The 17,484-nt window shown below is 34.8% G+C and overlaps 1 protein-coding gene across 1 annotated transcript in view; it reads left to right on the top strand.

Annotated features, from left to right (window-relative positions):
* Positions 1-17,484, top strand: part of LOC111630626 (calcium and integrin-binding protein 1-like) — a 27,006-nt gene continuing 9,522 nt past the window's right edge. The window contains exons 1-2 of the mRNA XM_023374757.1: positions 1-219; positions 4,317-4,351. Coding sequence (XP_023230525.1) covers positions 166-219; positions 4,317-4,351 — 89 coding nt within the window. The 5' untranslated portion in view covers positions 1-165. The remainder of the gene's footprint in view (positions 220-4,316; positions 4,352-17,484) is intronic.

The raw sequence follows: 17,484 nt of genomic DNA, 5'->3' as shown, positions 1-17,484 counted from the left end.
ATTGTTGATACAAGACAATACGAAATGACGGAAAATAAATTAATTTTAATTTTATCAAAATTTAAATAATTAAAGTTACGAATCTGGCAACACTGTCGTTTGAATTGGAATTTTTCTGTTTACGGTGCTCGTTGGGTTTTAATTAATTTATTTGAAAAGTCGATTATGGGTCAGAGACATTCGACTCCGTTTACGGAAGAAGAATTACAAGATTATCAGGTTTAATTACCAATTTCGTTTGCCTTCCGGTTAATTAATCTCGTTTACTTCAAATTATGCAATAAAGACAATTTTACTAAATTAAATATTTGCTTTTTAAATTTCCGCACGTCCGCGCTTCTTGGCATTTTCCCATTTATTTATGTGGGCTAAACTTTACCTACTTATTATTTATTACCTACTTAAATTATTGGTAATTTATTAGAATAGGTTAGGTTAGGTTAGAACGTGGGCGGCCGTGACGGTGCGCGTAGTAAAGTTTGATCTTTATGTGCCAACTCGTTTCCTGTCTTCTACATTTCGTTACGATGTCGATTCGTTTGGCGGAATACCCCCCTCCACACGTAAGCGGTACTTGTACCGCTTTGACTTTGTTTTTTTGTTTTGCTCAAACTATCGAGATGCGTGAATAACGTCCTAAACGCTTTGGTACGATTCGAGCTCCGAACGAGACGGTTGGGACCTCGCGGGAGCCAAAAGGTCCGAGGAACCGTACCTCTGCGGTGTTCCTTTGCCGCCTACGGCCCCCGAAATCCGGTCCCGCCACTCTGCCGAGACTGTCGCGTATAACCGTTTCGCCCGCCTCGTTACGTCGGCTTCGGGCGGTCCGCTCGACCGCTGGCGAAGGACTCTGAGATGTTACGTAGTTTTGGGACAGGGCGGGGACTCGTCCCTTGGAGGGCGCCGAAGGGCACGACTACGCGGATGGCAAAGGATGGGTCGTATACCGATACGTGTTAAAAGCTGACCTTTGGAGGCAAATATCTTGCGAACGGTTGCTTGTACGGGTACGATTCCGTAGACTTTTTTGCTCTTGGAGAGGATCTACGATTCTGGGATGTGAAACCCCTCGTTCGGAGCTCGAATCTTGACGGTGCTTCTCCTCGACTGTATTTTTTGTAAACCGTTTCGATTGGGAAATTTTGGCAAATTGTTATTCTAATTTGGTATCGAGCGGTGCGTGTGTCGCTATGGGTGCGTCTCCTAGCAAAATGGCTTTAACGTGGTCGAATGTGGCCCATTTTGTTCGAGGTGGACCGTTGCCTACTTGTTTGTTCGTTTGTATTAAAACCGCTTTACCGGGCACTCGTCTCGAGACTGTGGTTCTTTCTGTTAAATGCCGGTTTTTCCGTCGAAATCTACTAAATGCGAGCGTCGTCCTTCGTGGCGACGGATGAGGTTTAAATCTGTGGTCGGATGTCTAAAAATAGTTCTTTAATTAGATTTTACCAGTTGATTGCAATTTACTGTTGTCGATAAATTCTGCTATAGATTTTAATAGTAAATGCGAAAGGAGTAAAGTTAAATGAGTATAATGTTAGTCGGAGTCGACGGTTATATGGATTAATATAGTTGTAAATGCAGAAGTTAGTTTTAATATATTCTCTTGGTCCTCTGTTGTTTGGACATTGTCGTGCTTGCTAAATAGACTTAATTAATAGCCATTTTTATATACTGTGTTTTAATAAACAGCATGCTATCTATATCTTTCTTTGACTTGTAGCTGTGCCATTTATCAGAGGATGCCTATTATTTTCTTTTCGAATTGTAAGATTATTATTTGGGGATGACTATTAACAGAATAAATCTGGTAACTTTTCATTTTATTATTATTTGAACAACAATTAATACTCAACACACTATTTTAAGGTGACAATGCTTAATAGAAAAGCATTACTGGAAAGTAAAAAATTGCGCAATCTTTTTATCTATAACTCTATCACAAGAAGATAAATAAGTTTAGCTGTACTGTTTATTTGAATTTGGTTAGTTTAACTATATAATTCTTTGTCAAGTATAGTACAGTTGACCCCCCATAACACAGTTGATAATTCAGTTTTATATGAATTCCAAGTTGTACGAGTTACTTAGATTTTACAAATACGTGAGCCGTTCACAGCTCGGCACACATATTTGTAAAATCTAAGTGATTCGTACAACTTGGAATTCATATAAAACGGAATTATCAACAGTGTTATAGGGGGATCGACTGTTTGTATTGTGTACATATTTGTATATACCTTCCATGCATTATTTCTAATGCACATTCAACTCTTCTTCCACTTGTCGGGCTCTACTTGGTCTATGTGACTTGTCTCATATGTTCATCTGTTACACTTATTGTATATTTTATATATTCTATGTTAGAGCTTAAGCCTTTGTATTATATTGCTGTACCACCACATAACTTTTTATCTTCCTAATTTGTATTTTATTGTATCTTACATTCTCTTCATCACCATTACCTACTGTATAATTCTTTCTCCTACATTGTAATACTTACAATTTACTGTAACTATAACCCAGTAGTGTATCATGCAGAACTGGGTATGTTCAATAAACAATGAATGAATGTATTTCCTACAGTAAACAAATACCTATTGGTTTAACCACACAATTTATTATTCAATTTTCTCTTCTACATATGCAATTCAGGTTAAGAATTTACGTCAACCTGAAAAATTGAATTGTAGAAAATTGAATGCTAAATTGTGCATTGTTTGTAATGTACTGTATTTCATGAGACAAAAAAGGGAGGGTTACACAAAATTAGGGTTCTATCAAGTATCAGACCAGGACTTAATGGGAAAGCAAAATACGACAATCCAAAAATAACACTTATCTAAATATATAAAATTACTTGGACTGACTGACTGACTTAGTCACTGATTCATCATCGCCCAGAGCAAACCACTGAACCTAAACAGATGAAATTTGGTACACAGTTAGGGTATGTCATGGAAATGCACACTAAGAAGGGATTTTCCAAAATTCCCCAGTGGGAGGAGAGGGAGAACATTAAGGCTTAACCGGAAGAACGGCTTCTACTGTAATATTTTAGATGTGATTTTTTGTTTTTAATTGCATTTTAGTAGGGTACACCACGGGAATGCACACTAATAAGAAATTTTTTGAAATTCCCCTGCGGGGGGGGAGAGAGAGCATTTCATTTCAGACGTTGTTATAAATATTTTTATATATTTCGATTTTTTTAACCAAATGTTCAAACCGTTTTAAATTCAAATTTGTTATTGCATATTGGTTCGATTATAGAACGATTGTACACGTTCCAGAAAATTCATCAAATTGAAAACAGTTCATTTGATTCTTGGCAATTCTCGTTATTCTCAGCAGTAGTTGTTATATAACAATTACTATGGTTGTTGAAATACTGAATATAAATGGGGTTTGTTTGCAAAACCTCTGCGGGTGAAGTTGCAGGTAACAGCTAGTATAAGCAAAAATCCACAATAAATTTATTAGATTGAACAGTAATATATATAAATAAACAATGGTTATAAACAAGAAGTTAGTAATAAGTATAAATTTCAAATATTCAAAATAAATCAAGATCAATTACGTACAAGCAGAAAAACAATCAATCAAATAAAAAATTCTTCATTCCAGCTTGGAATGTACTGTACAATTAATTAAATCTCCAACATCAAATAAGAAGCAAAGAATACACCTCATGAGTTAATCACTATCAAAAGAATGCCAGACAATTCTGTTCAAGGAAGGTCGCTTTTGGGAGCTACACCATACCTTTGAACAGGTATGTCGTCTTTTATCTGATTACAAGTGTAATTTCCACACTATTCTATTTACATTACATATGCATTACAGGATCACTCACTTATGTAAATAAATATTCATTGGTCTTAATTTTGAATTTAGTATATTTTGGGGATTTCTTGGGAGTTTCCATCTTTAAAACATAAAAACATTCCCAAAAAGAAAATAACAACTAAAAATAACACCCAAATTATAAAATAATGATTGGACTTTGACTCTTTACAGGATATTTCTTTGCTGTATGAAATACTATACCTGACATAAAGGATTATAAAGTTAAATTAATAAACAGCTATCCCATTTAAGGGAAAAATTTGGTATCATTGATTTTTATGACATGTCTTATATTGGTAATGAGGAATTTTAATGGAACTAAAACAGGGATAAATACAAGAGATTTTATCGTAATATTTATTTAATTTTTTTAAATCTTAAAGTTCTTATTTGTATATTGTTTCATTATTTTTAATAATTGTTGGTATCTGTTGCAACAGTATTTGAATATTCTTCCTATTTTTCAGGACCTGACATATTTCACTCGTAAAGAAATTTTATAGTAAGTATTATTACAGTTCAAAAAGAATTTTTGTTTTCTATTCCCAAATTAGTCTCGGAATAATTAAAATTCCCTTGGGTAATTGTTGGGTCAGGTGTTTTCCACGTGTAAAAACCTAATGACTGGGGTTCAATCTGGAACCGATCAGGTTACACTTACGTATGGGCGCGTGATTCAGGGATGTGTTTTGTTCGGGCCAGTTAGATGAGCAGGACGTGACCAGTGTCCAGTCAGACCATTATACCGTTTCTTTGTTATATATTAAACGGCGATCTACGATTAGAGTTCTATACACCTTAAGAACCTAACAGTAAGCAACATATTTGTTTAATACTTATGGATGATTTGGGCAATTTTTATTATAATAAAACCTCACAAAGTCAAATTGCATTAACTTGAAGCCATTTATGGATCCAGGCATAGTACATAGGGTTTTCACATAATAAGGTCTCTAAGTCAAAATTGTCAGTAGTTTTAACTCAAACCTATATTCCTGCATACCTCCACCCTTTAATAGGTCTGTTATCTTTATTTTCTTTTATATTCCATGTGAATACAGATGCACACCATTACAACCTTACATTGACATCCATTTACTGATACAGTATGTTACCGACATTCTTATTGGGACACAAATGGGGTGCCTTGACAATGCACTCAAAAGCACCATAAACTATATAAAATTTTATAATCATTCTGTGATCAGATTCTTGAGAAATGGTTAAATAATGGGAAATTTATGGCCACAGAAGAACTTGAGAAAATTGGGTATTAAACTCATTAAATTTAAATTGGGATTTTTTTTTTTATCTCTTAAATTTCAACTTTATTAACAAGATTTTCAACAGAAAAAAAATTTTTGAATTAATAAAAATGAAAACTAAAATATCAAATTGAAAGTTGATGGAGTTGCTTTCCATTAGGAACTTTTATTACAATTAAAATTAGATTTCATCTGCTGTTTGTATGAGAATAGAAGATCTGTTTGTTAGTAGACGTTTTTTCAGTTAAGTTATAAATAGAATATTCAAGGAGATTAAAGATCAAATAAAATTAGGATTACATATTGTGGTAATACAGATTATATTTTATTTAATAATATGAAAAACTAACATTTTCACATTGTCTTTCTATAAATATAAACACGAAATTAGCTAATAAAAACAGTTCATGCAAAACTGCATTATACAGGATCTTCCAAAATGATTATTACATTTTAAATTACTGTAATTCATTATTATCCAAGAAGTATGCTATGTACACTGATTAATAATGAAATTGTCTGAGTTTTGTCTCTGTCCAAATTCAAACAGCTTATTGTCTATTACTACCATCAGAGTCTATAGATATACTGATCCTTGCACTATCAAGTAGAATTAATGTGTCATATTGCTGATAGCTGATGTTAGTGTCACACTAGGTCGAGAAGAATTTGGTTTATCTATTTGGTTAGTAGGTAGTTTTACTGTTTCCAAGCATTTTTGTAACTTTTATCTACTGTGCTGTCAAAAAAAAATCTTATTCGTAATTACATTTTTAAATTATATATCATGTATAAAGAAAGAAAAAGTGTATTTGGTTTATGAAAAAAAATTAAATGAGATGATAATTTGAAATTACAGATGAGGATGTGGATAAATCTAAAATATAATTACAGTAGAGCCTCGATTATCCGGACCTCTATTATCCGGATTTTCGATTATCCGGATTGTTCAAAATAAACAAAAATTTTACGAATTTTACGTCGTAATAAAAATATAACTTGACATACGTATTTATAAATAATTTATATTCAAATTACATCATTTCTATGACCAAGGGCGGCGTAAGGCATGGGCAATGTGGGCCACCGCCTATGCCTTGCAATCCGAAGGGCCTCGCGCCTCGAAGGTTTACGCATTACATAAAAGCCGAGAATGCGACAAAAAAATTTTTCTCATCATAAGACGATAAATAGTTTGTCAAATTTTTATTCATAAAAAGCAGTTTCAACTAGTTTTTATTTTATAAAATCCGTCTTCTTGCGCCATCAGAGGGCCTTTTAAACAATAGGTAGTCTGTTAGCGTTGGTCAGTAGTAGTACAAATTCAATATGAACGTTTGTTTCTTGAAAATTTGATCATGATTTAAATACAGTATTTATTTTTAATATAACCAATACGTCATTGAAAAGAAAACGTGTTGTATTATCATTAAAAGACAAATTAAAGTATTTGTTTTGTTTATCCAGATTTTTCCTTATCCGGACTACCTTCATCCCCAATTAGTCCGGATAATTGAGGTTATACTGTATTTTCAATTTAATTTATCCAGGTTTTAAATGGAGATCCATTTAAAACTGTTATATTGCTACATATTGTGAATGAAAGTTTTTACATAATGTTCTGAGTATAATATATCTGTTCAATACATAGGTAATGGTAAAATAAGTAAATAAATTTGCAGTTTACTATTTTATTTTATTACATATTGTGTATTTCTGTGCATCGTTAGATTAGTTTATTTGCTTCATTTTCTGACAGGTTATAGGCCAGGACTGCTTACAAGGAAAGAATATCTAACATAAGAAGTAAGTAAACGGATTTATTATCTAATTCGGTATGGCGGGTCCTAGTGGATTCTCAAATATTGAGAAGTTGAACGAGGACAATTATGAACTTTGGAAAATACAGATGAGAAGTATTCTTGTATATAATAATCTGCGGAAATACATTGACAGTACTGAAATAAAACCAGAAAGAAACCCAGAGGAATGGATCAAGCAAGACGCAAAGGCATTGGCGCTGATAAATTTAAGCCTTAGTCTTCAGCAGTTGAATCATGTGAAAAACGCCGAAACATCTAAAGCAGCATGGAACGGACTTAAAGCAATATTCCAGTCACGGGGTCCCATTAGCAAGGCAACGTTGTACAAACAGTTACTACAAATGGAAAAACGGCATAATATAATGATTACGCAGTACGTAAACAAGTTCATGAGTAAAGCTGATCAACTGAAGGAAGCTGAATAGAAATCCCAGAAGAATTACTATTGATTATGCTCCTGGGATCACTGCCAGACGATTATGAAAATTTTAGTCAAGTCGTAGAGTCGTGTTGACATACTGTTGCTCGAAAACCTCAAAGCAAAATTAAAAGAGGAGGAAGTAAGACAGAGGGAGCGTGTTATGAAGCTAACTGAGAATGAGAGAAGTGACGCATTGCTTTTAAAGGGAAAGTCTGACCGTGTAAAGCAGTAACGAACGAACTTGAGGGAAAATACAAAATTCAGAGGCCAAAGATTCAACGGAAGATGCTACAGCTGCAGTAAAATTGGACATATTGATAGAAATTGTAAATCAAAAACAAAATGCACAGACGTGAAAGTTACTAGTGGTGCTCTTACTACAATCGCATGCAATGTAGAATTCATAAATGGATTGAAAAAGTAGTATTTAGATAGTGGTGCGACAAGACATACATGTAACGATCAATACAAATTCTTAACTCTAGATCAAATTGAACAGTCTAAAGTATATACTGCCACAGAGAATTATGTGCAAGCAGTTTGTATAGGTGATGTGAATCTCAGCTTGAAAGTAAATCAATGAGCAATAAGTTCCGTAAAACTACAAAACGTATTATATGTACCAGAATTGCACCACAACCTTTTGTCAGTTGCAAGTATCACTGACAAAGGATACATTGTGGTATTTAAGGAAAATTATGCAATCATCAAATGTAAAGATGCTACTATGACGCTAACAGCTATGAAACCTGATAACCTATATGTTGTGAATGAATTGGAAGACCAAATGAAAACCTATTAAAGTGGCACCAAAGATATGGCACATAAACATTAATGATCTAAGAAAAATGAAATTGAAACAACTAGTCGAAGGTATGGACCTTTCAACGAAAGCAAGAGAATTAAACTGTGAAATATGCCTTAGATCTAAAATACATGTTCAACTATTTAAGAAGTCGCATCATAGAGAGAGAGATTTTGGGTTTAGTGCATTCCGATATATGTGGCCTGATGAAAACTGTCTCATTAAGAGGTGCAAAATATTTTGCAATGTTTATTGATGACTATACATGCTATATGGAAACTATAATGCTAAAAAGTTGCACAGATATTTTCCAAGTGTTTAAATCTTATAAACGAAGAGTCGAAAAACAAACAAGTCATCAAATCAAAAAGCTATGTACGGATAATTACAGAGAATATTTATCAAATGAATTTAACAACTTTCTCGAAGAAGAAGGAATCGTATGACAATTAAGTGTCGAATACACCCCATAACAAAATGGTGTAGCAGAACGTGCAAATCGGACTCTTGTTGAAATGGTAAGGTGCATAATGTTGCAAGCAGGTCTCCCTCAGTCACTAAGGGCAGAAGCAATTAATACAGCCACATTTCTACGAAATAGAAGTGTGATAAAAGCCCTCGATGGAAAAACACCAAATGTGAGCTATGGTTTAAGCGTAAAACTTATGTTGGTTTCTTTTAAAATTATTGGAAGTAAAGCTATAGTGCTGGACAAGACTCGAAAAAGAGGAAAACTTTATCCGAAAGGTGAAGAGTACGTGTTGGTTGGATACTTGAATGAGTCAAAAGAGTATCGACTCTGGAAACCAGGCACTAAGACTATCATCATAGCACGAGACGTGAGATTTGTTGAAACGATCCACACACTGAATGACATGTATATAATGCCGCTAAATCAGGCCACAGAGATGAACAGTGAGGACCATACAAAACTAGATGAAGAGTCCAATAATGAGTCTAATGTGGACGAATATCTAGAAGAAGAGTGTCGAGAAATTCAAGAGGAGAGTCGCATGGGCCAAAGAAAATGAGGTCGTCCAAAAATTCAAAGAACAGGAGAATGCGAAGACCGAGAAAAGTTTATCAAGTTGTTAAAGACAAAATTCCAGACCCGAACATGTATCTAAAGCGTTAAATCGAGACAATAGAGAGGCATGACTAACCACCATAAAAAAGGAACATGAGAGCCTACGTGAGAACAACACATGGATCTTAGTACTGAGGCCAAACAACAAGAAAGTGTTAACAAGTCGTTGGGTGTTTAAAACAAAAACCAACTATCTAGGTGACATAGAAAAGTATAAGGTGTGACTTGTAGCTTGAGGTCATACCCAAGAGAGGTATAGACTATGATGAAGTTTTTGCTTCAGTCACTAGATACGAAATAATAAGAACATTATTAGCTGCCTCCGTAAATGAAGAAATGCACGTACATCAAATGGATGTAACTTCCACTTACGTTCAAGGTGATTTATCTGATGAAATATACATGGAGCAATCCGAGATGTTCATCCTGAGCGAACAAGAAGATAAAACTATTGAAACCTTTATATGGCTTAAAACAGTCTGGAAGAGAATGGTACAAGAAGTTAGATGGCTTTATCACAAGTATTGGAGGCGGGTACACAGCAGCTGATCCATGCGTTTATGTATTCGGGAAGGAAGAAGATCGAGTGATACTCATCGTTTATGTAGATGATTTAATATTGGCAGCAAAGATTAAAAACCTTGAGACCATTAAATCGAAACTAAAGTCAGCATTCAAAATAGTAGATCTAGGCCTTATAAGTAACATTTTAGGCGTTGAAATAAAGAGAGAAGGACCAACAGGTAGGTGACGCAAACAAAATATATTAATGAACTGATGAAGAGATTCAACTTAGTGGATGTGAAAACTCTCACTACACTGATAGAGTCAAATATGAAAATTTCAAAGGAAATGGGTCCAATCTCGGAAAACGAGAGACAAGACATGAAAAATCGGCCTTATAGAGAGCTAATTGGGAGTCTTATCTACCTGGCAAATGCGTCACGTCTAGACATTGCTTTTGCTGTGAGCACATTAAGTCGTTTTTGTGCTGATCTTGGTAAAACCCATTGGAAAATTGCGAAGCATGTTTTGAGATATCTCAAAGATACTTCTATGTATGGAATAACATACGTCAAGAATGACGAAGAACTTAAAGCCTACATGGATTTGGATTGGGCTGGAGACATAGACGACAGAAAGTCGTGTACAGGTAGCATTCTGATGTTAGCAGGCGGTCCAATTAGTTGGAAGTCAAAGAAACAGACATCTGTTGCAATGTCAACCATGGAAGCAGAGTATTTGGCTCTAGCAGAAGCTTCGCGAGAAATAACTTACATAAAAAGACTGTTAGTACGTATGGGTTTTAAAAGATGTGTAAAAAACCCCACTTGTGTTTACTGTGATAACCAAAATGCAATACAGTTATCGAAGAATGCAGTTTTTCACAAGCGTAGTAAACATATTGACGTAAGCTATCACGTCACTCGAGAATTAGTCGAAAAGGGGGAAATTGTAATTTACTACTTGAGGACAGACCTAATGATCGCAGATGTCCTAATGAAATTGCTAATGGGAACTAAGTTTGATAGATTCGTGAAAATGTTAAAATTAAATTGAAATAATTGATCATTGTTATGTATGTAGCATACAGTGATAGAGGGAGTGTGAAAGAAAGTAAAAATGTAATCCATGTGTGCTAAGTCACTAAGACATATTTTGTATTAGACCAGTGTTTCTCAACGAAGATGATATTGCCTCCATGTGGGCATTTTTCCATGTTGAGGGGGCGATTAGTAACAATTTATATTTTGGGGGGCAAAAAACAATTTTCTGGGCGATATAGTAAAACATTATATTAAGAATAATTAGATAAAATATATCAAAGACAAGTCTGTCCAATAAGGAGCACCATTTATTTTGCGTTTAAGACATACTCAGTAATGGCGACAGGCCTTCCTTTTTAGGCTACATGCTGCCAAAAGGTAAAAAAAGTCCTTTAAAAAACACAAACATCCAATTAAAAGTAAAGGAATCGGTGACACAGACGTCTTACTTCTTATCCATCTGGCCAATGAGTGGTTCTGCTTTATATCTACTAAAAAAGTGCTGGAATATGTAGATTTTGAAGCTGCCCCCTGGCGACGGTACATTTAAAATTTCTTTCTGTTGAATTTTTCCATCCGATGGCTGGATTATTATTAAAATATATCAAACATATTTTGCGTTTAAGACATATACAGTATGTCTTAAACACAAAATAAATGGTGCTCCTTATTGGACAGACTTGTCTTTGATATATTTTAATAATAATCCAGCCATCAGTAACAATCTAAATCAGCAGTCTAAAACATTGCTTCCCAATTAGTGGTATGCATACCCCTGGGGGTAAGCGAAATTGCATGAAGGGGTACGCATGGCAATCTAAAATCGGTCGATTTAAAATTTAAATGCATGAGATGAAGCAATCAAAAAAATAATGGGTGGACTATCAAAAATTTGACAATTTACATGATGTCGAATGCTCAAATTCGTTTATTTATAACTAAAAATACTCTCAAAATTTCATTAAAAAAATGTATTTGTGACAATACCTAAATGAAATTCTTACACAAGAAACAAAAATTGTACAATTAACATTATTATCATGTCAGCGAAGCAGCAATAAAATATTTACTACCATTTTGCACAACATACCTCTGCAAGAGTGGATTTTCAGCCAAGACAAACATGAAAACTAAACATCGTCACCGACTTCAACTCGAAGATGACTTGAGACTGAAGCTGACCAAAAAGCAACCAGAATTTACAAAGAAAATCGTGCACATTTGTCACATTAAAATTAAATAACCTTATGTTATTTTCATTATTATTAGAATTTTATTTTAAAGATAATAAATGTAAAACAACTTATTCTATTTATCACTAATTGTCTATCCACAGCTTCTCTTGCATTATATCGAATTTTCTTGTGGGAGTAAGATATTTTCTCGCAGTAAAATGTAGCCTATGTCCATCTCCAACATGTAAGCTATCTCTGTGCCAAATTTTATTAAAATCTGTTCAGCAGTTTAGACGTGAAAAGGTAACAGACAGACAGGAAGAATTACCTTTGAATTTATAATATTAGTATGGATTAATATGAATTTCTGCTATAAGGGGTACGCGAGTTTGAGCTCTTTCTTGAAGTGGTATGTAGGAAAAACTAATTGGGAACCACTGGTCTAAAAGAATCACTATCACTGTCGATATCTAATAATACTGTCTGAATTCTTGCCATCCTGCATTTACTTATTTTATTTGTCAACTTTTAACTCATCATCTCTAAATTATTACGTGCCTGTAAATATGTTGAATATGTTGTCTAAATAGTTGGAATTTCTCTTTTTTTCTCTAACAGCCTATATTTGAAATCCAAGAACTGAATCTACTGACTTTTAATCCCCCTTTCTAACCTGTTCCTAATTTTATTTGGCTCAACTTTAATCTCTATCTCATTAATAAACACAATATAAATTGTGAATAACATATATCATAGCTCCTTTCTCACTGCACTACAATAATTCACCTAATATTAATAAATAAAAAAATATGGGCTTAACCTTGATAAACTCCAAAGCCATCCTAAATTTTTTTTTGTAACACTTTGAATTTATCCTATCTTAACACATGGTTTAACATTTCTATACATTTCCATAATTTAATGTATATAATTCTCATCAACCCCTTTTCTTTTTGATTCAGAGTTCTCGAGAATCTCTACGGCATCCTATATTAACAATGTATATACAAGCTTAACTATAAATTTTTTGATTACCTTTTCTTACTCTTAACAAAAATTCCCAAAAATATTTAAAAATGAACATATATTAGAGAGGTTGTGGCCAATGTTTTCATCACGAAAACGTGAATGTCGGACGTTCAGCACCGCCTTCCTGTAAGCCTAGAAGTCTGACAATGGCGTTTAAAACGTCAGTGGAATCATGCTCGATGTTCCAAACGCCATTGTCAAACTTCTAGGCTTACAGGAAGGTGGCGCTGAACGGCCGATGTCCACATTTTTGCGATGTAAACATCGGCCACAACCTCTCTATTGTAAGTAAAAAACAAACTTACTCTCTATGCTCCAGCCAAACTTACACCTAGATGTAATCAAAGTGTTTGAAGTGGCAGAAATATTTATTATGCCAGTAAGGTAGCAATAGAGCTATTGGCAGTGCAAGGACCAGTATAGCTATTGACTCTGCTACTACATAAATAAATGCATGCACATTCACGAATGTGTGAATGTGACAATGACAATTTACGGAAGCAAAAAATCAGATTTCTTTATTCACTTTATCAATCAACGCATTCCCAGAAAACCCAAAAGATGAAATTGAATACTTGGAATGGAATTAATTATAACAAATATTCAAACTGTCCTCCATTATTTACCAAACAATAGTGAAATTTATTATAATAATTTACAAAAATTTTTATTATTACTAGAGTTTTGAAATACAGATCAATAGTAAATTTAAAAATAAATCATTTTTTATATCCATTGATTATTAGATTTTTTTGTTTTTAACACTTTTACCTATTGAAACTTAATAATTCTTGTACAATAAGTTTCAATTTTCATAATTAATACAATCTGAACATCAGTAACCTTTTAAATACAGCCAGGCAGTTGTAATTTTATATTGGTTAATTTTCAATGTTATTTCCTTATATCTCACTTTTTTTGAACCACTGCTATAGTGCCTAACAAAGTAAAAAACATACGCATAGAATATACACTAGGGTGTAGGGGTAGTGAAAATATTTAGCGAGGGGCCTCAAAATTGAATTGCACCAGGGGCCTCTCATGTGCTAAATCTACCACTGGTCCTAATGTATGTGTTTTATTTGCATCAACGTAATGCTGGTGCTCTTTTAATCCTCTTTGTAGGATCCATAAATAGATTCTTATCATACAAAGTTTTGTGTTCCTTGGTAGACAAAAACCAATCATTATAGCATTCAGGTTAGATATGTTTTGAAATATTTCCATCTTAATTCTTTAGAGCAGGAGTGTCCAACCTTTTTGTTTCTCTGGGCCACATTGGTAGAATTCGTGGAATTTTGGGCCACAAGTATATTAGATACAGGGTGTATCAGAATGACATTTTTAAAATTGGGGATTGTAGAGGATGAAATTTTGAACATTTTGATATAAGGAACCCATAGCCGGAAATGTGATATAAAGTTTCTACAGCGTAGGAAGTGCTTGACCGCCCTTTGGTAGCGACCCTTCCATCCATTGACGTCATGTTATCATTCTTGACTTCTTCCTCTGAGGTTATGTAAAGTCCCTTGTGTACACAACACCTGTAGGAACAGTTCAGGAGTTTACGAGCACATCTTTACAGCATTTAATACCATTAGAGGAGAGCGTGGCATCTTACAGAGAGTCGGACAAAACATGGTTCGTCATTGCACATTATGTAACAAAGTTGGTGGTCGTCACATTGAACATTTACTCTAAAGTAGTGCAGCCACTGATTCGATGTACAGTTTGATTGTACTCTACTGTTTTGTCAATAAAACTTGTCATAAATACTGTATTCTGCTGTTTCGTTCAGCATACTGACTGCAAAGTGATGTAGAAACTTTATATCACATTTCCGGCTATGGGTTNTCTTTTATCTTCTTGTTTTGAACGTTAGGGTGGTGGGTGAGGAAACCTTCGTCCTAACCAAACATAAGCTCCAAACAAAAATATAATAAAGCAAAGTAAAAGTAAACTAAAAATAAAGCACAGACTTGGTTCCTTACAGTCTCAACTAGTTTCTGTACTGCATGTGACAATGTAACTACATTAACTGCATGTGCTGATGACTGATGACAAGCACTATGTGCTGAGATACTGTAGAGTAAAGAGTGTAGAAGTGGGGGTGCTGTGTTGCTGGGGACCACAGTTCGTAGAGAACACAGTCGCCTCGCTCGTATTTTTAAAAAATATTTTTGAAATTTCTCTTGCACCCCTGGAAAGGCTCTCTCACACCCCCAGGGGTGCACACACCCCAGATTAAGAACCGTTGGTGTAAAGTATTGGCTTGTAAACAGAGGGGGGACAAAAGAAGTACTGACGTCGCTAATTGGATCCCCAGTGATAGACCACTTGCCAGATGGTGAACTCCTGGCTGTAAACAAGTGGGTCAGATATGGTGGACATAAATGTGAACTTCACTCTCATCCAATTAAAGTGGACCTGGGAGAAAGCTGTTTGCTTTGTAATTGGTTGGAAGTCTCCATCTACAAAATCCTAAAATTGCAGCACGAATGGGTGATAAGGGAGAAGGAGCTTGAGACTGGTAACATGGAAGTCTTAGGCACTTCGGAAGCCTGCTGAGCTGAGAGAGCATACTCCTCTGGTAACTGTCTCAGGGATGGGTAAGTGCTGAGACTGGACAAACTGTACAGTAGAGCCACTCCACAAGCTGACCAAGGCCTGTCCAAAGCTTAATAGTTTCCGAAGGCCAATCTAGTACATGAGCACCACACTTTTGTGTATCTTGTATTTACTGTTTTCCAACTTGTATATTCTATATACAGTTGTGCCTTGTATAATGCACTTTCTGTTTGGCCATTACGTGACTTGAGCAACGGATTTTCTGTTCAGCAGTTACATGACGTGAACAACGCACTTTCTGCGAAGAAGTGCAAATGATGTTTCCACTCTTTTGCCTTTGCCAATGCCAATCTGCTATTTTTAGAATATACAAGTATTATTAGAATATATTATTAGTATAACTGAAGTACAGAGCTCCCATTGGGATTCGGCTTGCATCCTTGTTTATTACGTACATCATCTCAGTGCAGGATATTTACATTTATTCAAGTGTTGTGCTAATCATGGCTTCTGAAAAAACAGAAAGGTGATTTCAATTGAAACAAAACAAGAAATCATTAGAAAAAGTGAAAGTTGACAAAAACTTATCAAATGGGGAGAGGTTCAGGAGTTTACCAACACTCATTATCCAAACACAGGTGAGGCCAACAGGATCAATGATCTCTACAATGACACCCTTGCCCGTCATTTCCGACAGATGTTGAAGAAGAGAGAGAAACAGACTACCTTGGACATGTTTTTCAAGAAGCCAGCTGCCAAAAAACAAAGGATGGAACAAGAGGAGTTGACTCTGCAAGTGTTGGTAGTCTCTCCTGAATCTGACTCCGATTAAAAACCAATGAAAAGAGACCTGCTGCAATGTGTAAAAAGTATGTATCTGTATGAATGTGTGAAGAAACCAATAAAAAGAGACCTGCTGCAATGTGTAAAAAGTATGTATCTGTATGAATGTGTGAAGAAACCAATAAAAAGAGACCTGCTGCAATGTGTAAAAAGTATGTATCTGTATGAATGTGTGAAGAAAGTGTTCCTCCACCTCCGACTCACAACATCTGACTATCTGGCATAATTGGTGACTGCTCCATTTTCGTTTTTTTTATGGTATGGTACAGTTATTTTATGCTGCAGAACGAATTATATGTTTTAACATGTATTTCTATGGGAAAACGCATTTCGTATAATGGACTTTTCACTTAACGGACGTGCACCTGAAACAGATTAAGTACGTTATACGAGGTACCACTGTATATAGAGTATAAAAGTTGGAAGGAAAACAGTAAATATATATATATTGTAAATAAACTGTATATATTGCCTATCTTAAGTCTGTAGGTGTGCTTTCACAGAACCTCAATCACAACTATATCAAGTCATGATAAATATGGCAAACCAACTCAATGAGACAGAGTTTGGGGAGAAACTTCACTATCAGTATCAGTTGAATGTGTGCCATATGAAAAGAGGAATTGTAATGGGAAAATGCAAAACTTGTACGTTAAAACATTGTGAAAACTGTCCATGATGTGTATTCAGATAATAATTAACATAACGATAATTTAAAATAGTAGTACAGAGTAGAACCTCGAAAACTCGGCTCTCGATAACCCGGCACTCCGGATAACTCGGCCACACCCTGGCAGGGAAAAAAATTCCTTAGTTAATTAATTTTCATTATAGACAGCTTTATAAAAGTACAAAAGCTCTCATAAAGTATTTTTCTGAGGTCTGTCTTATCAGGTAAATTATTGTACACAGTGTATTCATTAATTTTCATTTTCATGTAGTAAAGGCTGTATGCCTTCATAAAGGACGTACTTTTCCTTTGTTTAAGGGTATTTGGGCAGTTTATTCTCTGTTATATTCTCAAGTAAACAATACATACAAGTACAGTACAGTATTTTCTGAGGAAACACTC

The sequence above is a fragment of the Centruroides sculpturatus genome, unplaced genomic scaffold (assembly GCF_000671375.1).
Source record: "Centruroides sculpturatus isolate CEXI.00-Female unplaced genomic scaffold, Cexi_2.0 scaffold348, whole genome shotgun sequence".
Lineage (NCBI taxonomy): Eukaryota > Metazoa > Arthropoda > Arachnida > Scorpiones > Buthidae > Centruroides > Centruroides sculpturatus.
The sequence above is the reverse complement of the archived record's forward strand: the minus strand, read 5'-3'. Positions and strand labels throughout refer to the sequence as shown.